The sequence below is a fragment of the Siphateles boraxobius genome, unplaced genomic scaffold, assembly GCF_051911475.1.
Source record: "Siphateles boraxobius isolate OS27281-9 unplaced genomic scaffold, OSU_SipBor_1 41, whole genome shotgun sequence".
Classification (NCBI taxonomy): Eukaryota; Metazoa; Chordata; class Actinopteri; order Cypriniformes; family Leuciscidae; genus Siphateles; species Siphateles boraxobius.
In genome coordinates, this window is record NW_027509042.1 from 22,308,638 (window position 1) to 22,332,491 (window position 23,854).

At 40.1% G+C, this 23,854-nt stretch overlaps 1 protein-coding gene across 1 annotated transcript in view; it reads right to left on the bottom strand.

Annotated features, from left to right (window-relative positions):
* tgfbr3 (transforming growth factor, beta receptor III) overlaps positions 1-23,854 on the bottom strand; it is a 123,079-nt gene that overhangs the window by 19,874 nt on the left and 79,351 nt on the right. Inside the window, exons 5-12 of the mRNA XM_077198936.1 lie at positions 20,115-20,298; positions 11,793-11,955; positions 9,307-9,454; positions 5,873-6,062; positions 4,184-4,482; positions 3,178-3,333; positions 2,222-2,368; positions 1,525-1,707 (exon numbers count right to left, since the gene is read on the bottom strand). Coding sequence (XP_077055051.1) covers positions 1,525-1,707; positions 2,222-2,368; positions 3,178-3,333; positions 4,184-4,482; positions 5,873-6,062; positions 9,307-9,454; positions 11,793-11,955; positions 20,115-20,298 — 1,470 coding nt within the window. The remainder of the gene's footprint in view (positions 1-1,524; positions 1,708-2,221; positions 2,369-3,177; positions 3,334-4,183; positions 4,483-5,872; positions 6,063-9,306; positions 9,455-11,792; positions 11,956-20,114; positions 20,299-23,854) is intronic.

Below are 23,854 nucleotides of genomic sequence, written 5' to 3' on the forward strand. Positions count from 1 at the left end.
TGTAAATGGTGTTCTTTTGGTGAACTTTCAATTAATCAACGAATCCTGAAAAAGTCTAGCACAGTTTCCACAAAAATATTAAGCAGCACAGTCTTGACATTGATAATAATATAAAATGTTTCTTGAGCCCCAAATCAGCAAATTAGAATGTAACACTGAAGACTGGAATATGGCTGCTGAATATTCAGCTTTGCCATCACAGGAACAAATTACATTTTAAAAATATAATAAAATAGAAAAAAGATATTTAAAATTGTAGTAATATTGTGAAATATTATTACAATTTTAAATATATTTTTTTCTATTTTATTATATTTTTAAAATGTAATTTGTTATCAGATGTGCAATCTTACCAATGCCAAACTGTTGAATAGTAGTGTACATGTAGGTTTTCAAGTTGTGTTTGTGTGTAGAGTATGTGTGTGATAGGTCAACAAGACAGAAATGTATTGGAACATCTTGAAACTGAATTTTATCGATCAGAATCAAGAATTAAACCATGTTGTAGTATTTGTATATTTATATTTATATGTATATGTATATCAGTGGTGTGCGGTGTTGTTTTAAAATGAGAAGGCAAAGTCCTCACATTTTTTTATATATATCAAATGTAAATGTATGTCCCTGTTAGACTTAATTTTCCTGGTTAAATAAACATTACATAAAAAAGAGAGACCAAATATAACTATTTTTTTACACTAACTATGTAATGTTGTATTTATTAAAACCAAGCATACATTTGAAATTTCTTTTTTAATAGTCAACTTATTTCCATCTAGCTTGTACACAATGATCACAGATGAAGTTGTAGCCTACATTTAATTTCACCAAGGTGATTGCTCACTAAAAACCCCAACAGTCATCTTGTTTTCAGTCCATTTCATGTTTGATTTTAACATGACAAAGCGAAGGTGATATCTAAATGGCTGAGTTGTTTACTTTCTTTTTAATTAGTCTTCCCATTAATGCCATCATTGTCTTCATTCAGGCCGATTCGAGAACGTGCACAAAAACAAGAGGCGGGATTTATTGCACAAACCAATCATATCCAATTATAACCGTTCATATCCAATCATAGCAGGATGGAGGCATTGCCTCATCTCATGCGACTTTCCCTCATTCATTCTCAATAACCACCTACTGAACCCACGCACACTTTAGGGGTTCTGTTTAAACTCAACGGGTTCAGAGGAGGCACGCGAGACATGGTGTCCCACTGTAACTGCTAAAATTGGCAGATGTGCTTCTTCGTAGCTAGGTGGTTCTGTCCTTTTCACACTGGGGTAACCCACATTATTATGTTTCTTGGGTCTGAGCTATTCCCCTCAAAGCAAACAAATTAGCTCAGATTACATAAACTTCGCAAGCAAATTGAGTGAACATAATTTGCGGAAATAACCCGCCAAATTGGCTACTGATTTGACATCAATACAGTTGATTTGTATACGCATTTAGTCGGTTGGCAGGTGTTTATTTCAAACCCAGTGTATATGTATATGTATACATATGTATATGTATGCTTACCTCCACATAGATGGGCCTGTTCTCAGTGATGGTGAGGAATGACTGAGTGATGGGGAAGTGGAAGGGATTGTTATACAGCTCCATGTTAAAGGTAACATTGTCTAGAGAATCTACAACGAAATCATCAGATCCAATATCACTGTCAACTGGGGTGCCCTGGTTCTTACGGTATGTGCAGTTGAACTAAGGACAGAGAAACAAAGAATTGGAAAATATTAATATGCATATTTTATGTAAGTGAATATTCAACTCAATTGAAGAGAAATGTGAAGGTGAGAGAGACCGAATAGTTATTGTTTTCCTGATAAACACAGTAAATACAGTCCTAATTAAACTTAAATATATTATCATAATATTAGAATATTATAAACAAAGTATCTTCCTATGGTGACGCCATAAAGAATAAAAAAAAAAACATTCAAACAATTGCATTGATGGTTATGACTAATTAGAATAATTAACTGTATTTTAGGTTTTCTAATCAGACATCAGGTATAATATTCGGCACATCTGATTTGAGAGTCACAGTGATAGGAAGATTTTTAGAGAAGAATTACTTAAAATTTGGTCTTGTCCTCAAACAAATAAATTGTTTGTATGAGGATACAATACATTGTTTGTATATATTGTAAATTTACTGTTTCTATTTCGGTAGTACGATTTATAAATAATATAGTTTGACATGTAAATATCATACCAAGATAGTCGCCCGAGGTCCACTTTCTGGTAAAATTCTTCCAGTCACCTCCGGATCTCCTGGTATTACAACATCTCCTGTCTCCAGATCTTCATCGTCAACAGGCCAGCCGCTTCCATCCTTCTGTTCCGATTGGCTAATAACAATCTGCCAATCACAGACACACTTAGTTCCTGACTTCTCAGTAATAAAGTAAGGTAAACCCAACAATTTCCTAACAATCATACAATTTCCTCTACAAAACGTTTCTTAGAAATGACATTGCTTCACTCTGGTGCACACAGATACAGTCAGAGATAATCGAAATATATACTTGCCAAAGGTCTGCCAAAACAGATAAGAAAACTGGATTTAATACATGGGAATGCACAATTTCAGCAATGTAACTCCCAATGCAGATGAACAAAAAAAAATCTCTCAGTTCTTCTCATCGGAAAAAACACGGCAATCCATTTACATTATAATATGAGAATTGCGTCTTTGAGCTCAGGACAGATTATGGGTTCAAAGGTGAAAGAGGCCTGTGAACATTGTCTAATGGAGGTGAAATTGATTCACACTAGACTTGCCAATTTGTCATAGGATTGTCGTTGCAACAACATCCTCCTTTGATGCTCGGTGGATCTCTCTCTGTGAGCCAGTACTGTGCTCTGACCATACGGGTCACATCGTTTTAATTGCCCTTGAGGCTCAGAGTTCTGAGTAAAAGATACATATTTGGGAGGTTGGCCAGTTTTTTAATGGGTTCAAGGCTAAAAGTGTTTTTAGGAATTTCCGCTATTAATGATCGCAAAAAATCAGTGTGGAAATGAATCATCCCTGCTGGGTGAAAACACACATGCGGGAACAGGAAACACAGAAAACACATACAGCGTGTTGGAGGGGAGACTCCAACTGACCCTAGGACTAGATTTCACATCTGATATTATTGATGGTATATTGGCTTTAGTACTCACTGAATTGATATAGAGGACCACTGGGCTGGGGTGGGAGGGGATTTTGGTGGTTTGGCAGCCAGACAGGGGCGTCTCCAGTATATAGTGGGTGGTGTTGGAGGTTGCTTTGCATTGGGAGTCCTGAAGAGTGATGTTGGGTTTTCCAAACCCATTGGCCTGTGAGGACATTAGGATAACATGACTTCACAGGAAAAAATCTCAACCTTTGCTAACATATCAGACAAGATCACTCTTCAATATATTGCTTTCTAAATCTATTGTGCTTTCGAGATCTATTGTGTGTTTCAACTTTTTACAGTGACAAACAAGACTTGTAAGCTGGTCTAACTTTGCTCAGAAGCATTTTAATTGTAGAATGAGGGTTTTCTCTCTCTCTGAAGTGGTAAATTACACCACTTCTGGTTTCTGACGTCAGTGCATATGGCCCACACATTCTGGGAATATTCACACTGCATCAGCTTGAGGGAAAAACAAGGTGTCTCTCACACAGCACTTCTGCACTCATTTAACGTCTAGTTCTTACCAGTGTTAGGAAAGCTACTTTCAAACAGTAATTTATAGTGTAGCTATACTCAAGCTACTCTTTTAAATAAGTAGTTGGCTATATTACAAACTACTAATAAAACAACAACAGAATACAAAAAATACATCAAAAGATTTTCACCGAAAGTTTTTTTTTTTTATAAATGTATAATTTTATTGTATTTTAACCATGTACCATGTTTTCCACAAAAAAATATTAGGCAGCACAACTGTTTTAAACATTGATAATAATAAGAAATGTTTCTTGAGCACCAAATCAGCATATTAGAATGATTTCTGAAGGATCATATGACTGAAGACTGGAGACTGAAAATCACATGTAAATTACATGTGAACTAATTTGAGACTTAAGAGCTAAATAGAGTTGCGTTAGTAGTCCCACTACTTTTAGTTAGTTACACTGCGATAGTCATCCAATATTTGGTGTACAAAAGGTTGTGTACTTGTCACTTGTGTTTCCTACCTGTAGAGTTTCCTTGTCAATGCTGACCACTATTTTGTTTTTCTCACACTGCACACTGAATCCTACATTTGGAGATCCCTGATGCTCCTCGGGACCCCCAGCCTGATAGAATCGCTCCTCAAGAGATGGCATCGGAGCTGGTAATGACAGGCCCTGCTCCATGGATGGCAGAAAGGGGAACGGGAACCCGGTCCGGGCAGGGGAATCCCGGGCGCTGGGCTTTGGAAGTGGGTTGATATTGCGGAGAATGGACAGCTCAGGTGGGAACATTCCCTCATCAATGTTCCCTAGATCTGGAACTGATCAAGAAAGAAGAGATTTAAACATCAATCTGCCTGACAACTTCTTGGTAATTTAGATTCAAGAAAATCACACACAAAGCAAACACAGTTAGAACCAACTGACATTAACTGTATGTATTATTTTTTATCAGTACTGAAAAAAAAAGAATTCTTCAGTAAAAAAGTATACAAAATTGTATTATGAGATTTACTTAGCAACCAAAAAGAATTGCTTATGAAGAAAGAAATGTATTTGCCTGGTCACTTCATGCGTTTTCTCTGATCAGATATCTATCCGATTTGTGAAAGGGGTTACATCTACACTTGGCCACATAAATGTGTCTCCGCAAAAAGAATATAAATTTGATCCTATGTCAACAAAAGCAATAGATATTTCCTTTGCGGCAGTTTGAGTGTTGGCTTGCTGAAGAGATGCTCAGCTACTCATCTGTGTTGATCTGCATGTTGCAGTAATGCTGTCATATCTGGCTATAATGTCATATAGCCTATAACACACGTTTATTTTTAACATATTGGAAAGAATAAAATTTACATATGTGGTTTCAACAACCATATGCACTTACATTTGTCCAGTTTCACCTGGAATGTGTCTCAGACCACCTCCTAAAGTGGTTTGAGTGATCGAGTGAGAGTGATCGAGTGATCGATTGAGTGAGTGAGTGAGTGAGTGAGTGAGTGAGTGAGTGATCGAGTGAGTGTGTGAGTGATCGAGTGAGTGAGTGAGTGATCGATTGAGTGAGTGAGTGATCGAGTGAGTGAGTGATCGAGTGAGTGAGTGATCGAGTGAGTGAGTGATCGAGTGAGTGTGTGAGTGATCGAGTGAGTGAGTGAGTGAGTGATCGATTGAGTGAGTGAGTGAGTGAGTGAGTGAGTGATCGAGTGAGTGAGTGAGTGATCGATTGAGTGAGTGAGTGAGTGATCGATTGAGTGAGTGTGTGAGTGATCGAGTGAGTGAGTGAGTGATCGATCGAGTGAGTGAGTGATCGAGTGAGTGAGTGATCGAGTGAGTGAGTGATCGAGTGAGTGAGTGAGTGAGTGATCGATTGAGTGAGTGAGTGAGTGAGTGAGTGAGTGAGTGAGTGAGTGATCGAGTGAGTGAGTGAGTGATCGATTGAGTGAGTGAGTGAGTGAGTGATCGATTGAGTGAGTGAGTGAGTGAGTGAGTGATCGAGTGATCGAGTGAGTGAGTGAGTGAGTGAGTGTTTGGGAGGGCATTTACACCTGGTCTTTTTATGACCGGATAACTACCCAATCAGAGAAAATGCATGATTTTTTTTTTTTTTTGCTGTGTATTCAAATAATTAAGCTTATTTATATTTTTAATTAATTAAGCTAATTGTAACTATTTTAAGTCGATATTATTAATATCTTCGGATGTTGCTCTTGCCTTGTTCTCTGAGGCGCAGTTTGAAGTGGTTGGCGACAGGGGTGTTGGTGTAGGAAGTGACGGGGTTGAATCCGTTTTCCTCTGCCCATTGGATCAGAGCCTGAGCTCCGGTGGGCAGCTTCTGTTTGACCGTCTTTGATACCTTCATCAGCCTTTCAGTGTCATCATTCAGGCCGACAGTATCTGACGTCTGAGAAGGACAAAGGGAAATAATAAGATAACACGTTCACTTCACATGCAGAAACAGGAATGCAGTCACACATGTTCATTCTTTACTGTAGTTTAGAACAGAAAAATTATTAGTCAGAAATTAAATAAAATATCTACTTCTGCTCAAGTCCATTTTTTTCTGAGACACATTTCAAAACTCTCTTTTTAACTATAAGCCAAGGTTCTTCTTGTTTTCACTGACAACATATTCTGATCTAATACCTTATTTTAAGGTACAAAATGAAAACTCGCCAAACTCCAAATTGAAGTACAGAAAAAGGCCAAAAAAATATTGCAAATTGCATGCATGTTTTAAATCAAATTTCAAGAACTATAGACTGATCCTCAAGAACTATATGATCCTCTTATCAGGGCTCAAATGCCAAACAACTTTTACCTTTTCAGCATTAATTTACCAACAGAAGTAATTCATAATCTCGTTTTATGTCGAAAATCAAACAAAAGTCACCCAAACAAAAACTAATAAACCTGAACGTTTTGATGGTTTTACAGAGAGATTGAGACCTCACCTCATCTCATAAATACTCCTGAGCCTGAGTTTATAGACAAAAAATAAGATTATGTTAATAAATAATTTTTAAAAAATTTGCTAAATGCAGTCTCGTGGTCAGTAAGAAAGGCTTTTTTTGTCAAATCACATGCCATTGGCAAGTATGACAAAAAAATATATTTTGGCACACCATCATTATATAAACATTTGTATTTTTGACAAAGTAAAATCATTTGCCAGATTAAACTTAAATAATGGTTTGAGATCTTGGTCAAATTACATAGGAATTAAAAGTTAGCATCAGTTTGTTCTCTATTGGGTGTGAAGAACAGATGTTCCTCATTCCTAGCCATGTTTCCCACAAATGCCTCACCAGGCGGGACAACGAGCTTAAGCCAATATGCCAACAGTAGCAGGGCTTTGATTTTACAAGGCTGTGGATCGTATCACACACATAACTTACGCATAACATTCACACTAACTGATACGCTCGGACACGGACAAGTGCAACACATTCATGGCGACATATGCGTTATACACACACTTAGACATTCATATTAAAATGCTCTAATGAACTTTATGACTCTTTGATTGTCAATGCCAGAACACCTATAGCATAATGCAGGACCACTTCTAATAGTTTGATCTACACACTTGTGCATCTACTGTAAAACAAGGATCTAAATATATCTATATCATATACATATACATATACATATATATATATGTTATATTTGTACTTTATAAGAATTTTAACTTAATTTTACTTAAAGTCTTTATGTATAATTATGTATTTATTTTACCAGGAAGGTCCCATTGAAATACACAAACTCTTCTACCAGGGAGTCCTGGTCAATGCATTATGAAACTATTCATAATGTACCTTATAATGCATTATATATTTTCATAAATAATTGTAATCAAAGTTAAAATGCATTAAAATATTTGCAGATTCCTTGTAACATCTAAATTTTAATTTTAAATCTTTACTTTTATATGATGCATAATTCATTAAGGATTTAGTAAATCATGCTGTTATTATGAAAAAATGATAACCTCTAAGTCTGTCTGACATGTTTTCTTTTTAAATGATCATTTTTTTTATCAGGCTCCTATGTTTAGGTATAAAGTAATTTCACTTTAAAGGCAATGAAAAGGCTATTAGTCAGTTATTGAAATGCCTTCTTTTCACTAATGCCACTATAGTCAATTCATTGGTATTTAACAAATGTAACTGTCTTTTGTAGCAAAACCAGCTAAGTCGATTTGTTTTTTCTAAGCTTTTTTTGCAAAAATGATGCAAGTGACTTCCACGTTCGTCTCTGTTAGAGTTTTACAGCAGCACAAGGAACACTGTTGTATTTACTTGCTACTTGCTACGAAATCCTGTCATTGCCACTGTAAATTGTTGTCTACTGTACTTGTCACGTTTAGCCTTAGTTTTGGTTTCGTTTTCTGTCAGTATGTTTAGTTACAGTACCTATGTTCCTTTGTTCTCCTTATCCCATCATTAATTAGTTGTCATGGTCACTCATTAATGTCCACACCTGTTAATCTTTGAGTTAATCATTATTGTGTATTTAAGTTCCTCATTTCCTTTCATTCGTCATTGAGTATTGTTTGTGCTATGCACACTGTTTGTTTGTGTTTCTTCACTTGGATTATAAACTACACTTATGTTGGAATTCCAGCGTCGTCTACTTCACTTCGACTAAGCGTGACAGTACTATTTTGGTGTTTATCTTTGTGTATGCAGTGAGAGATCAGTTTGTAAAAGAATTGCCTTGAAGTTGTATATAAAGTGCTGTACTCTACATTACACTTTTCCAGCTTAGAAAAAACATATATAAATGATCATATAAACACCTTAAAACTCTTAAACTAATATGACTGTTCCTAACGACAGTGTGGATTTTTTCCTTATAAGCAGCACATAAAAACGCACAAATATTTAGTAATAAATTAGTAATAAATAAATGGAGTCGCTCTCCAAGAGCATTGGACAGTGTAGTGACAGTTTCAGTGGTGTGAATGTTATGCTGTGCTATCTGAAACCAGCAGACAGACGCTCTCATAATTCATATTCTGAAGTCCCAGGCCAATGCTACAATAAAAACACTCCAAAGGCTCTGGCTGAAGAAAAACTCACTACACCCGTCCTTCTGTTATTACTCCATCTCATAACAGGCCTCCAGATCACACAATTCATTGGATCAACCTGCAATCCATTGCTCAGCCTTTTCACACAGTTTGAAGAGTAAGCATTACGTATAGTTTAATGACAAAAATAATAAAATCATACCGTTCAAATTTTTGGGATCATCACTATGATTGTTGTTTTGTTTTGATTTGTTTTTTAAGAAGAATTTGATACTTTAATTTAGCAAGGACATATTCACTGGATAAATCTTTAAACTTTCTTTTTAAAAAATCCTGAAAAATTACACTGTATTATGGTTTCCAAACTTCATCAAGCAGCGCAACCACAAGACACTGAAGTGGAGTAATGGCTGCTGAAACTTCAGCTTTTATTAAATAAAAATACTAAAATAAACATAGCTTTAGTGAACATAAGAATACTTTCAAAAACTTAAAATAATCTAACTGATCCAAACTTTCTGAACAGATATACATAATGTACCTGCAAATCCCTCATGACCATTGTTTTTTTATTCCCATATTGCATGTGGCAAAAAAAATGTAAACATCATACCACAATGTCCAGTTTGCCGATGATGCTGTGGGCTTTGATTACCCAATTCACTGACTTCTCACATTTCAGAAGTAACACAATGTCACGATGGAGTGGGGCGTCACCATCCAGCGGCCTTAAATCCACGATCACATCCACTTGGAATGCACTACTCAGAGAGAGAGAGAGAAAGAGAGAGAGAGAGAGAGAGAGAGAGAGAGAGAGAGAGAGAGAGAGAGAGAGAGAGAGAGAGAGAGAGAGAGAGAGAGAGAGAGAGAGAGAGAGAGAGAGAGAGAGAGAGAGAGAGAGAGAAAAGAAATGAAAGGAAGGCCATAAGAATCTTGGAAAATTTAAACTTCAGCTTTAACATGCTCTCCGTCTGGCCAATTGATTAAAAAACTGGATCGTTTCCTAGAAAACAAAGCTGGACACATGTGAAACAGACCACATAACGCAGTGCTGGGATCCATCATGATGCTTGCATATCTTTAGATCTGTTTTTCATTTTTAAGTCACTATTAGGCAACAGTGAGTGATATTGTTGTGGGCAGAGACAGTTTTACCCTGCAGAGTTTTCCAATATCAACAATACCCCAGTTCCTGCCTATTTCCAAATAAACTGTACAAAACTGGAGGAAACACAAAGACAACCTAAAATGACAAATACAAAGAGACAAGCACGTACATTTACACACGAAAGCAAACACACCCATCCATGAACACTCGTGTATATATACACACCATGGTATACTAAACACACCCATATGAACAAAAATATCCTGCACAGTATGCTCAGCAACACAATTATTCGTAGTTTGAATGTTTTTTCTTACATGAATTTTTTGTCTGGTAAGGCCTTCAGGCTTCAACAGCAGATTAAATGATATGCACAGGTTTTCTTTTTATTTTTTTTATTAGAGCAAAAAATAAATGGTCTGACTTTAGCATTGTAAAATTACAATAACCAAAGTAGATAAAATTTTTTTTTAAACATTAAGCAGCCAGTTTATGCAATGAGCAAAACAAAGATGCTAGAGCACTTGTTTGTTTTAATTCAATTATTATGTCCATGTAATTTTAAGATAAAATGAAATGACAATCCTAAACAGAACTAGCAACATTGCCTTCATTTATACATTTTATACAGTGTATGAAAGTTCTTTTTACAAAAAGAAGCATTTTAGCTTGAGGTGCGTTCACGCCATGTTGTTATTACCGTAATTAAATGATTTCAACTTGTAAAAAGCGTTTACGTCCTCGTACAGCTCGTAATTACAGCTTGTAAGATGGGAATTTTCGGAGAGCTCGCACCCGTACCACGCGACCGCTGTATCACCTAATCGATACAGATTCATTTAGCCGTTGATAGTGTTGCCATAAAAATATGCATAATTTTCAGTCCAAAGACATGTAACGCTCTGAATAGAATGTCATGTTCTGTCATCTCGAGACTATAGTAATTACAAAATGGCAGCATTTGTCATAAGCTAGTCTGTTTCTTTTCTTGTCCACCACATGACCAACTGAGCTGAACAAATGTTCACTACCTCATGTAGGGTGCACACAGGTATACGCACACGCAGCTTCGGCAAGCACAGGAAAGTGTCTCTTATTTATATGGCAGCAGACGAATGCCTGTTTGCTTCTTGGTGTCTGCGTCTGTTTGGCATCAACACTTTTAAATTACTCATCATTGTCTTTTGGGAGACTTTTCATTTGTGCTTTGCAGACATTACAGCTTTATAATATTTCCACACAGTGACATTTGGTAAATGATTCCAGTGCAGTTTGTGAGCATTGGTGTACTTCTGGAACACAGATCAGACAAAATAAAATGCAAAAACCCAGCCGTTTCTGATTAATGACTGGTCGACCAGTACATCTCTTAATTTAATTGGTCCTTGCTGTTTTCATATCTTTGAAGGAAATTAATAAATAAATAATATCCTACTGACTCCAAACTTTTAAACAATAGTTTACATTTCCCATCATTCTCAGCATTTAATGCACTTTTGTTTATTTAATACCAAGTTCAGTCATGAAACCATGACACTGATTGTCTGTCTCGTAGCCGGTTTTGCAGTCAATCAACTGCCTCTTCCTATCTTCACTCGCTTTTATTTTGCAGCCCAACTAAATGGAGCTCAGTTCTGCACACACTGTCTATAGCCCCCCCTCCTCCCCAGCACCATCTGTCTAGATCTGCTATGGGAGCTCAGCTTTGTCTTGCACCAGAACTTTTTATGTTCATCATAAACTCGTTGTGTCATGCCAGAACATATTATCATACACTCTTAGGGTTTAGCAGAGCAAGTCTTTGTAATAATGCACATTCTTTGCTTTTAATTTAGCTGTTAAAGCTCTAAAAAGCTGTCTTTTAAAGAGAAAATTATATAAATAAATAATATAATTAAATAATGTGAATATTGTACCGCTGTATTACAGAAACTTTTACAGAAATGTCTTAATCCTTGACTTGTACAAAAGTACAACAGTATTCTCCTCACCTGCTGGAGTTTGGTGCATGGAGCTCAATGATGTGGACCTCCTGGTCATGATCAGGACCTGAGAGAACACACCCTGTGGATGGTTGGGGCTGGACGTAGCTGGCCAGGTAGTTCAGAGACAGGAACTTGTTATCAATCTTACAGGTCTCGGAGAAGACGGGGTCTGAAACAAATATGAGAAATGTTTAGGCCAAGGGCTGATAGAAAATTAAAGGACACAGAAAAATAACAAATAATTAACCAACAAATATATAATGACAAATGACAATAATGACAAATAAATTAACCAACATTTAGCTACAGTCCTGTAATCTGATATTTAGTATAAAAGCACTGGAACGTTTCGCTGTTTGTATCACTTGACTTGTCTGTGTTTCAGACCACTGTACATGAGCAGTAATGGAAGCAGACTGGAGTTGAACATTTTTTAGGAGTGGCCCAAGATTTTTTAATGATTTGGAAAGACTCTTATACTCACCAATGCTGCATTTATTTGATCGAAAATACAATAAAACAGTAAAATAGGAAAATATTACGGTCATGATCCAAGCCTGTGTGAGGACTTTTGTGTTATTTCCTGTCTTGTGCCATGTTTTGTAGTTTTTCCATGTTGATTAGTCTCCCCAGGTGTGTCTTGTTAGTTCCCTTGGTTACCCTCATGTGTTCCCATGACAATTTACCATGCCCCCTTGTTACCTTGTTAGCCTGTGTAATAATTGCGCTTGTGTTTCTCTTGTGGTTGGTCAGTTGTTGTTTGCTGCAATATGCTCCTGTCCTGAGTTTCTCTGTTTGTCCTGGATTCCTTGGTTTGTTTTGTTAATAAAGTAGTTCTTGCAAGCGGATTCTCTCTCCGCTTTATCCCTGTCTCAGCATTATATTTACGATTTAAAATAACCATTTTCTATATATTTTAAAATTTAAAAGCTGCATTTTAAGCAGACATTACTCTAGTCTTCAGTGTCACATGATTCTAATTCTAATGTACTGAATTTGGGACTCAGGAAACTTTTCTTATTATCAACAGTTGTGATGCTTAATATTTTTGTGCAAACTGATAAAAAAATTTGGATTGAAGAAATTTAAAAAAATGTCAAAAGAACAAAATTTATTTGAAACTGAAATCTTTTGTAACAATATAACACGTTTTTTTCTGTCACTTTTGATCAATTTAACACATCCTTGTTGAATAAAAGTATTCATTTCACCCAAAACTTTTGTACAGTATTGTAAAATATAATTAAATTATGGCAAATTAGTCTTACAGAACATTTACTCAAAATTCCCCTCCAAAAGAAATCTGCATTCATTGACAAACCGGTCAGTAAAAATTGGAACTGTCAAAGTAGGAAGACACTTCTGACCAACCAATAGGAGATGGATATCAGTCGATGTTTATAATCTTGAAAATGGCCAAATACTGGCACTTTAATCACTTATATAAATTAAAACCATAATCATTCAATCAAAACCCAGCCTGACCTGATTGCTGTCCTGTTGCAGATTAATTACTTCCTAAAAAAAAATGCTCTCTACTCTCAAACACTGTTCCCTTTCAAGGGAACTCGAGCTGCGTCAAACGCTGTGGGAACGCCCCTGCGTTGTGCGTCATGAAGCACGTATGGAATCAGCCCAATGGAGAGATGGAACGTCATAGGCGGGTGACGTCATCGACCAGGAAACTATAAAGCACCCCATAAACACAAGCGCAACAGCTTTTTGTGCCTTCAGTCGCGCTATATGTGAATCCGTCCCTGTGTGAATATTGTCTGTCTTTACATACTCTGCACCACACAAACAATTTATATATATATATATATATATATATATATTAAGAGAAATATGGCGAACAAACAGCAGTTTAGGAAGTGTGTCCCTCCCTGCTCGCGTTATTTTACGAGTGGGGATACACACGTTCTTTGTGTTGTTTGTTTGAGAGTGCAGCATGCCCAGTCAGCTCTCGAGGGAGCTGATTGTGAGCATTGCGAGCGTCTGCCATTAAGGACGCTGTGCTCCCGCCGGGCGCTCTTCGAGGAGAGCGGTTCGGTGCGCTCTCCCCGCGGTTCGGGTCCCGCTCTTGCTGAGGCAGACTGACGACGCGTATCGTGGGGATCGCAGATGGATCTCTCAGCGGGGTTAGAGACGGGCTCTGCCTTATCTCTCCCTTCACCTGTGAGATCCAGTGCCTCAGTCCCGTGTTCGGAAGCACGCGCTGCGGTTTCTTCCGCTCCGGCTGAGGCACCAGTTATAAATGAGGGAGATGTGGAGGATTCGCCACCTTACACTCCCGAAAGTGATGAGCTAGTGGAGGTATTATCAAGAGCTGTAGAAAAACTCAGCATTGTATGGCCAGTGACTAGACAGGAGTCTGTTTCTAAATCAAAATTAGATGAGAGATTTTTGCCGTCACGAGTGCAACCCACACGCCGGTGCTTGCCGTTTTTTCCCAATCCCCACATTGAGGTGTCAAAATCGTGGAAAAAAAAACGGTGTCATATAGAGTGTTTAGTCCCCAGACTTTAACATATTCTAATTTTGTGGGGGCAAAATCATATGGTTATTCGGCTATGCCTCGCGTGGAAGAGACGCTTGCGAGTTTTCTCTCCCTCGAGGCTGCGTCATCTGTTTAGGCACCGGCATTACCCACCAAGCCTCTTAGAAATATTTTGGTTTTTGTGGGTAAAGCGTATTCGGCGGCGGGTCAGGCTGCGTCATGTCTGCATACTATGTCTATTATGCAGGCATACCAGGCTGACCTGCTGAGGGACGTGAGTGAGAGTGAGGAGGTCAGTGCTGACGTGGTTCGCGAACTGCGTCAGGCTGCTGATTTATCCCTGCGCGCAACCAAGCTCTGGTGGCCGCAGAAAGACATCTGTGGTTAAATCAGACAAATATAAAAGAAAAAGAAAAAGCTTTCCTTTTAGACAATCCTCTCTCCCCCCTGGGTTTATTTGGCGATACTGTAAATTCTGTCATCGATAAATTCCAGGAGAAGGAAAAGCAAACAACAGCTTTTAAGAAATTTCTCCCTTTTAAAATTCATGTCCCTGGGGCTGCTGGGCGGGAGCAACCCCGGCCGTCTGCGAGCTCATCATATGGGGCGCTGAAGCAGAGTGTCGCGTCTCGTGCTTCCCCTGCTGGACAGTGGGCTCAGCCGCGGCACTCTCAGCCGAAATCTCCCAGTAATAGAACTGATCTGAGGACAGTTATATTAGCTAAGAAGGCTTCGGCTAAGAAGAAGTCCTGGCGCCACGGCGCGCAGGACACTGAGGGTGGTCCCCGCCGAGGCGGAAAGGTATTCACCTCTTTCTACGGTGCCCATTCTTCCTCGGTGCCCTCAGGGGCCCGTTCTGCCAACCCCGCCTTCATGCCGGGGCGCAGACGGTCCCAGCGAGCGATTTCCCGAGGGACGCTCGCTCCCTCTGAGGAGGGTTTCAGAGCGGTTAGACCAGTTGTTCCCTGCCGGTGTGCCGTTACAGGGCGCTGTGTTTGCTGCTCAAGTTACACCAGAGGCCAGTCTCGAGAGACTGGTACCCTTAGAAGAATTTCTGGCAGAGTGGAAAAGCCTTCCAAAAATATCTCATTGGGTCCTGCAGACAATAGAAAGGGATTATGCTATCCAATTCAGGTGTCGTCCACCAAGATTCAGAGGGGTTCTGCCTAGAGTGTGGGCCGCGAGAAGTATCTGGTTATGGAACAAGAGGTGAAAGCACTCCTTCAAAAGGAGGCTATAGAACGGGTTCCTCCTCCCAGTGTGGAGTCAGGCTATTACAGCCGATATTTCATAGTTCCAAAATAGGATGGGGGGTTGCGTCCAATTTTAGACCTGCGCCTATTGAATCGCTCGGTAGGGAAGCCAAAATTCAAGATGCTCACTATCAAGGAGATCGTGTCACAAATCAGATCCGAGGACTGGTCCGTCACAATAGATCTAAGGGTACGCGTACTTCCACATTTCCATCCTTCCACAACACAGGAAGTTCCTGAGGTTCGCCTTCGGGGGCGAGGTGTACCAGCACAGGGTTCTTCTGTTTGGCCTAGCTTTATCTCCCCGCACTTTCACGAAATGAATGGACGCAGCACTAGTGCCCCTGAGGCTTCAGGGTGTTCGTGTCCTCAATTACATCAACGATTGGTTGATTTTAGCTCAGACAGAGCAGATGGCGGTTCGACATTGAGATGTCGTTCTCGTTCATATCAGGAAGTTGGGGTTGAGGCTGAACGCAAAGAAAAGTGTATTATCTCCTCAGAAGACCACTTTTCTTGGTGTCGTTTGGGTTTCGGTTTCGATGCAGGCGCGACTCGCTCCGACCTGCATCGTTTCGATTCTCTCAGCTGTGAAGCAAGTAAAGCTAGGCCAGCTTCTTACTATAAAACAGTTTTAGAGACTGTCGGGTCTGATGGCAGCAGCGCCCGACGTTATACCTTGCGGCCTGTTGTACATGAGATCGCTACAGTGGTGGCTCAGGACCAAGTGATTCTCCCCGAGGGGAAATCCACTCCGCACGGTCAAAGTCACGCGGCGCTGCCTTCGTGCTCTGGTCATGTGGAAAGAAACTTGGTTCCTATTCAAAGGGCCTGTGTTGGGGGCTCTTTGTCGTCGCGTAACGCTAACGACGGATGCTTCCCTCACAGGGTGGGGAGCGGTCACGACTGGTCGTCCAGCCCAAGGGCTGTCGCAGGACCATCATCTATCAAGGCTTATAAATTTTCCAGAGATGTTGGCGGTGTTCCAGGCTCTGAAACGCTTCCTAGCAGACCTGAGAGGTCATCATGTGTTAGTTCAGTCAGACAACACGTCGTTGGTCTCTTATATAAATCATCAGGGGGGCCTGCGGTTTCGCCGGCTTTACAAGTTGGCCCGTCAGATCCTCCTGTGGTCCCAAGGGAGGTTACCATTTCTGAGAGCAATGTATCTTCCTGGGTATTTGAATGTGGTAGCAGACTCCCTGTCGAGACAGGGGCCGAGGCAACAGGGGATTGGAGACTCCATCCCGAGGTGGTGGAGCTCCTTTGGTTGAGTTTCGGTCGCGCCGAGGTGGACCTATTCGCTTCCAAGGAGACCCCGCATTATCATCTGTGGTTTTCCATCAGCCATCCAGTCCCTCTGGGGTTGGTGGCTATGGTGCAGCCGTGGCCGAGGTCACGTCTGTTCGCCTTTCCCCCGATTGCTCTGCTACCTGGAGTTCTGGAGAGGGTTCGCCGGGACGGGGTCACCCTACTATTAGTAGCCCCGTTCTGGCCGGCCCGAGTATGGTTTGCGGACCTGATTTCTCTCCTGGACGGCTCTCCCTTGGAGCTCCCGGTCAGGAGGGATCTACTCTCTCAGGCGGGCAGCATGATATTTCACCCCCACCCAGTATTGTGGGCTTGGCCTCTGAGGGGGCCCAGCTCATGAACTCTGGTCTCTCAACCGAGGTTGTTGAGACCATTCTTCACTCCAGAGCTCCATCCACGAGGAAGCTTTATGCCTTGAAGTGGAAACTCTTCACTTCTTGGTGTGGAGAGCACCTGCAGGACCCAGTTAACTGCCCAGTGGGTGCAGTGCTGGAATTCCTGCAGGAGCGCTTCTCCACAGGGCTATCCCCCTCCACACTAAAGGTGTATGTGGCGGCACTGGCTGCTTACCACGTCCCTTTCAGTGGAGTTTCTCTTGGGAGAAACCCGCTTATAACTCGTTTCCTTCGTGGCACACTGAGGCTGAGGCCAGCAGTTCGTACGAGGGTGCCGGCCTGGGATCTGGCCATCGTATTAGAAGGTCTTTCCCTAGCTCCTCTTGAACCTATCGAAGAAGTTCCTGAGAAGTTTCTCGTTTAAGACTATCTTTATTCTTGCTATCTCCTCACTAAAGAGAATCCGAGATTTGCAGGCTCTGTCGGTTTCACCCTCGTGCCTGGAATTTTCGCCTGGCATGGTTAAGGCTTTTCTGCCTCCTAGACCAGGTTACGTTCCCAAGGTCCCTACTAATGTTGCTAGACCTACAGTTCTGCAGGCCTTTTGGTCCTCCTCCATTTCTGTCGTCTGACCAGGAGAAACTTAATTTACTCTGCCCTGTTAGGGCGTTAGACGCCTATGTCCACAGAACTGCCCTGTGGAGGAAATTTGGGCTACCCAAGAAGGGGTGTCCCGCGTCTAAACAGAGAATGAGCAAGTGGGTGGTCGAGGCTATCTCACTTGCCTATGAGTCGGCTGGTCAGCCTTCACCTTTGGCTGTACGAGCCCACTCTACCAGGAGTATGGCGGCTTCTAAAGCCTTACTGTCAGGAGTTTCCCTCAGTGACGTTTGTGATGCGGTTGGATGGTCTTCACCGCATACTTTCATTAAGTTCTACGACCTAGACTTAAGTTCTACCCCTGGGGCACAGGTGCTCTCGTCCTCTGTGCGCTAGTTCTCACATGGCGGTCACTTGGTCCTATGGCGAGGTGGGTATTAGCGTTCCCACAGCGTTTGACGCAGCTCGAGTTCCCTTGAAAGGGAACGTCTCGGTTACGTATGTAACCCTAGTTCCCTGATAGGGAATCGAGACGCTGCGTCATTCCACCATACTCCCGGCATTCCCGCTAGCGCTTCCTTCAGGCCTATCAGAAGCTGTTGCGCTTGTGTTTATGGGGTGCTTTATAGTTTCCTGGTCGATGACGTCACCCGCCTATGACATTCCATCTCTCCATTGGGCTGATTCCATACGTGTTTCATGACGCACAACGCAGGGGCGTTCCCACAGCGTTTGACGCAGCGTCTCGTTCCCTATCAGGGAACTAGGGTTAGATACGTAACCGAGACGTTTTCTTTGCTACTCCACAAAAGAGATGACGGCTCTTCTCTATGCCCCAGAGAAACAGAAGACAGATGCTTCCTTATTTGGCCATTACGTTTTTGGACAAAGTGCAAGTGTGATGAGTGTCAACTCCTCATGAAAGGCTGGCATCTCTTACTGTCTGCTCTTCATGGCTCTTTGAGGTGCTGGGGGAAAGAGGGTTGCCTGTTCTCTCCAGCAAACAGATCGGAAGCATGTCCGCTCTCATGCGGAGCTACAAAGGGTTGAGATAGAGTAGAAGGCCAGAACTCTCCTGTAGAGGTAAACAAAGCCTTTTGAGTCACTGCCAAACCTCAAACTCAAACACCGCTGGGCCAAATGTTTTACGGGTCTGACTGGAAAGCGTACTTTGAATGATGCAGTCATTACTTTCTTGCAGTACTGGAATCTTGTGTTCTTTTACGGACTGAAACATGAACACCAGCAGTTTAACCGGGCAACCTGACAGCTGATAGATGCTGAAGTCAGACGTGTTGCTGGTTTGGTCTTAGAACTCAGCGGGGGAACACGATGGAGCCTTGGGTGAAACACACAGCCGGATCTGTCCTTTTCTTCTTTCTTTAAACAATCCCTGCAGCTTGCTGCGCTAATGGCGCGTATTTGCAAGTATCTGTTTCTGCTTTCTATGGTTCATGCTCTCAACGAGTAAACAACAAACTATTTGAATGTGGCAGCCCTGTCTGACTCAAACATCATATCAAAGTCCAAGCGTCGGTTTCAAGTTAAATCCCCCTAAACCGTTTCCATTGAGAATAAGCCAATTTCCCGCCCTACGGCTCATGTCATTGGGCAGATCGCTAAGATACTTTCTTAGCAGAATCTTGCCAGGCTTCCTGGTACTGCTATAAATTTGGACTTTCTGTTTTTGGCTCTATTTTCTTCTTCTATACCCTCCCTGCCAAACTTTCCTTTTGCTCATTCCCTTTTTCCTCTAGGTTTGCTATTCTCCCTCATCCTTCCCTTTTTAAAAAGGACTGTTGTGAAAGGCTTCAGATTTGGCAAAGGGCCCGTACGCACAAGCTGGCAGTCAGGGCTTTCATCTGAAACTCTTCCCGTATGTTTACTTGGCCTTTCCATCCATTCTCCACCTCGCGGCTGCTTATGAGCCTGACATGCAAGCAAATCAACTGATTACGAATGAAAGACAGAGCAAGCCCACAGATTTTGCCATGTTGTATTTAAATGAAACCGAATGACGCCCAGTGGAAATTAGGTGGCTTCACTGGGATTTGCTTTATTACCCATGGGTCCAGTTACTAAACACAGTCAATAGGCACCATTGAGAGTGAATTAGCATGTGCAGGGCGATGATTGAAGTTCAGAGGCGGCAGAAAGTAATGGCACAACGTTTATTTCAGGACAAATAAACAAACTAAATAAACATATTTTTTTAACAAAGAAAATTGATTTAAAACAGTGTCAGGTGATAAGAAAAAATATTAATAACAGTTATTAAAAAAAAAGATTTTGAGGGAGATGTAAAACACTGTGCATGCTCAGAGATACATACCCTCTCCAACCTTGATGTAGATGTCATGAGCCATCTTGAGCTCGCTGAAAGAGGTAACGGCACGGTAGCGTTGATGGGCCCAGGAAAGAAGGTGTTCATTGCCATGAGGAAGATTTTCCATCTTCACCTCACATGACTCAGAGAAATTCCCTGCCTCAAAATGGACTTCAGATCCCTCTGCAACCTAAGACAAAATCAACAAAATAAAACAGTTAATGTATTTTCTATCACAGTGGTGTTAAATACGTAATCCTGATTAATAGATTCTGATTCTGACTGATTAATAGATTCTGATTGGTTCTGATTGGTTGATAGATTAATTTTTCAATAACAAAACAAGTATGCAGTAGTTCCAGGTTTGATCACTCCAATTCCATATCACTTTGACTAGTAATTGTGGCTTTTGTCAACACAATAATTCATAAGTACGCATTATTTTTTGCATGATCGTATTATAAAGAGAAATTGGAAGATTATTTTCTGTTTCGGAGCTACCACGATGTACAATACAAACCCCTTTTGTTAACTGGTGGACCGTTTTTCCCCCTTGACAGTTCAAGAAACAAAGATCTCTCTGTTGATGAAGACGGGCCCATAAAACTCAGAGCTGTATTGATATGCACATCCCATTTCACAGGGAGAAAATCTGAGGTAATAAAGTTTAAGGGCAAGACGACAGATTACGAGAGGAAAGGAAAAGAGTATCACAACAGGCCTTTCCAAAATGAAACCTTCCACACGATCTTTGCCAAAACACATCTTTAACACTCTGTCCTGATGTTTCCTAAAAGCCTCTATGAATGTGTGCTGTGCACCATATTTTTACACATGGTCCTCTAACACAATAAGGTGTCCGCTTTCCACTGTTTATATAACACACTGCTGTGCAGCAGAGGAGATGGACAGGAGGTAGAATAGAGAGCTAACAGCTGAGATTAGCCTTATAGACAACATATGTACACACTTTCACACATGCAAAAGCAATGCAGACCATCAAGGTCAGACTTTAAGGGGATCAAATACTTTGTCATGCAGTATGCAGACTCAGAGGAGTGTGCATACTGAACCCATAATAGGACATTTGCCAAAATATGAATATGCCAAAAATTTAGCATTCTATGGTTTCAAATGGTTAGCATTAATAAAGTTAGGATAATGCATACTTTTAAAAAAAGTAGGTAGAATACAGTCAGTTTAAGTGTAAGTCCTTATAACTTTAATGTCTAGCAGACAGTGATTGTTTACATGCACAGACCTTTTTTCTATGTAAATAAATTAAAACTGATTGCAGATTGCCAACATGCTGTTTATATGTACAGATCTGCATCAAATGTATTCCGCATACAATATCTTTGAAAGAGAAGCTCGGATAAAAGTATGCAGCAAAGATTAGTGGGAGAGAGATGTCCTGCTGGAATTCACAGTTTTGGAATTTACAGATTCAGGATAACATGGCATGTTTTTTTTTTGTGCTATGTATTTTATTAAAGAAAACATGGCTCTTGCAGAAAATACAATAAGAGCCCCTCCACCCCAATAATATGTGTTTTATGTTTATTTATAAAAACACAATAAAAATTGCTTAGTTATTCTGCAAAGAAACACACTGCCTTGTGCATAAATGCAAGCTGAAACCAGTTGAATTTAAAGGTTTACACACCAATTATTCCTTAATAGTTTAACTAATTATTTTCAAATATGCACCTTCCAAATATGCTTCTTCAAAACATCTAAGTTTCATTCAGAATCCAAATCACGATTTCTCTGGTGTTTTTACTGTAGTACTTTTCATTGTGATTGAGCTATCATTCTGATTATAAACAGAGTATTATTCTACATGCAAACATAATTAGAGTAGTGTTAGTCTTATAGTGGATAGGAAGAATAACACAGTATGTACACTTCACAGCTGTCATAGCAACTCTGAGGAGTCTTGTCAGCTTCTGCCAGCTAACCTTTCATCCAGGTTACTCTAAATACGTGTTATGTGCTTGGTTTCCTTCAAATGCTATGTTTAAAGAATGAGTTGCAAATTATAGAAATTACAGAGATTTAAAGCAAGCTTTAATGTGAGCAAATGATTAAAGTAACATGGCCAAGAGGTAAGAAAAAGTAAATATGAAAAATAAGAAAATGTGTTTAAGTTTCATTTGATTGCTGGCAAATGTGTATATGCTCTTGCAAATGCATAAAGCATTGCGTTGTGAGTTTCTCTGTACTGTCGTCTTGCTTGACTTGGGCGGGCTTTGCTCTGAAAGTCCTCCCTTTTGGCTCCAAATGGACCCTGGGTCCACATGCTCCATTTCAGAGAGATAAACATTCACATATGCTGAAAAACTCGCCGTACAGCTCCACACAGCCAAGCACACGGTCTAGACAGCCCAGACTCATTACATTTCCATGCTTGTGAGGGCTTTTTTTCCATTCATTTCTCTCTCTAATTCTCCCAAAGGTGTTCTTTCTACTCTCAGTGGGCTCTGTGCTGGCAAACCCAATTAAACCATTACATCACACCACAGCTTTGGACCCCATACGAGCTACGCAGAGAGCCAGACAGCCAATCTGAACTACAGCCAGAGACCTGTGTGCTATTGTGCGGTGAGAGACAAAAGAGGTGGAGTGAGGGAGAGGGAGAGATAAAGAGAGGTATATGACGTGCTGAATGAGCTGAGATCTGTCCTGGTGCACGACCCAGCACCATGAGGAACATCTGCTTGACCTCTGGACGGCTCCCCAGGGAAACGCCCCATCCTTGCCAGGAGTGATAAATTTGAAAAAAGAAAAAACATGAGAAAGGCATAGCGTAGAAGAATTTTGGTCTCGGTTGAAGGTTATTTTTAGGGTTCCTCCGTATTGTAGACCGTGTGTAATACTGTTCAGTTTTTCTTTTAAAGGAATATTGAGGGTTTGTATATGTATAATGCATTATAAAAGTATTTTTAATGCAATAATTATGCCTTGTAATGCACCTTATAATGCATTTAATGGTCTCATGAATAATTTTAATCACAGTTATAATACATTATAATACACCTTTAGAAAGTATAATGCATTAAAACATGACAAACCAATTTCAGATGTAACAAGGATTATGTGAATATTATAATGCATTTTTAACTTTAGTTATAATTATTCATGAAAAGGTATAATGCATTATAACATACATTGTGAATACCTTTATAATGCAGTATACATAAAGGCTTAAGTAAAGTGTTACCAAAAACTGTTTTAAATTTTAAGATTCTTAATTTATTTCTGCAATGGCAAAGCTGAATTTTCTACAGCCATTACTCAAGTCTTCAGTGTCACATGATCCTTCCGAAATAATGCTGATTTGGTGCTCAAGAAACATTTATATTTATCATCTCAGTTGAAAAAAAAAGGTTGCTGCTTAATATTTTAGTAAAAAACGTGAATATTTTTTTTGATGAATAGAAAGTAATGTAAATCTTTTGTAAAATTATAAATATCTTTACTATCAATGTAATACCATTGAATTACCATTGTGTATGAAATGTGCTATATTAATAAACTTGCCTTGCCTTGCCTTGCCTAATACATCCTAGCTTTAAATATATTAATTTCTGTAAAATAAATCTTACTGATCTAAAACTTCTGAACGTTAGTTTACAGAAAAGGTTTGCATTGTTTGCATTTAACAGTTACAAGTGCTGTTGATTTAGAATAAATTTGGAATATTCCTTTAAAAAGCGGAGAGGAGAGGAGAGGAGAGGAGAGGA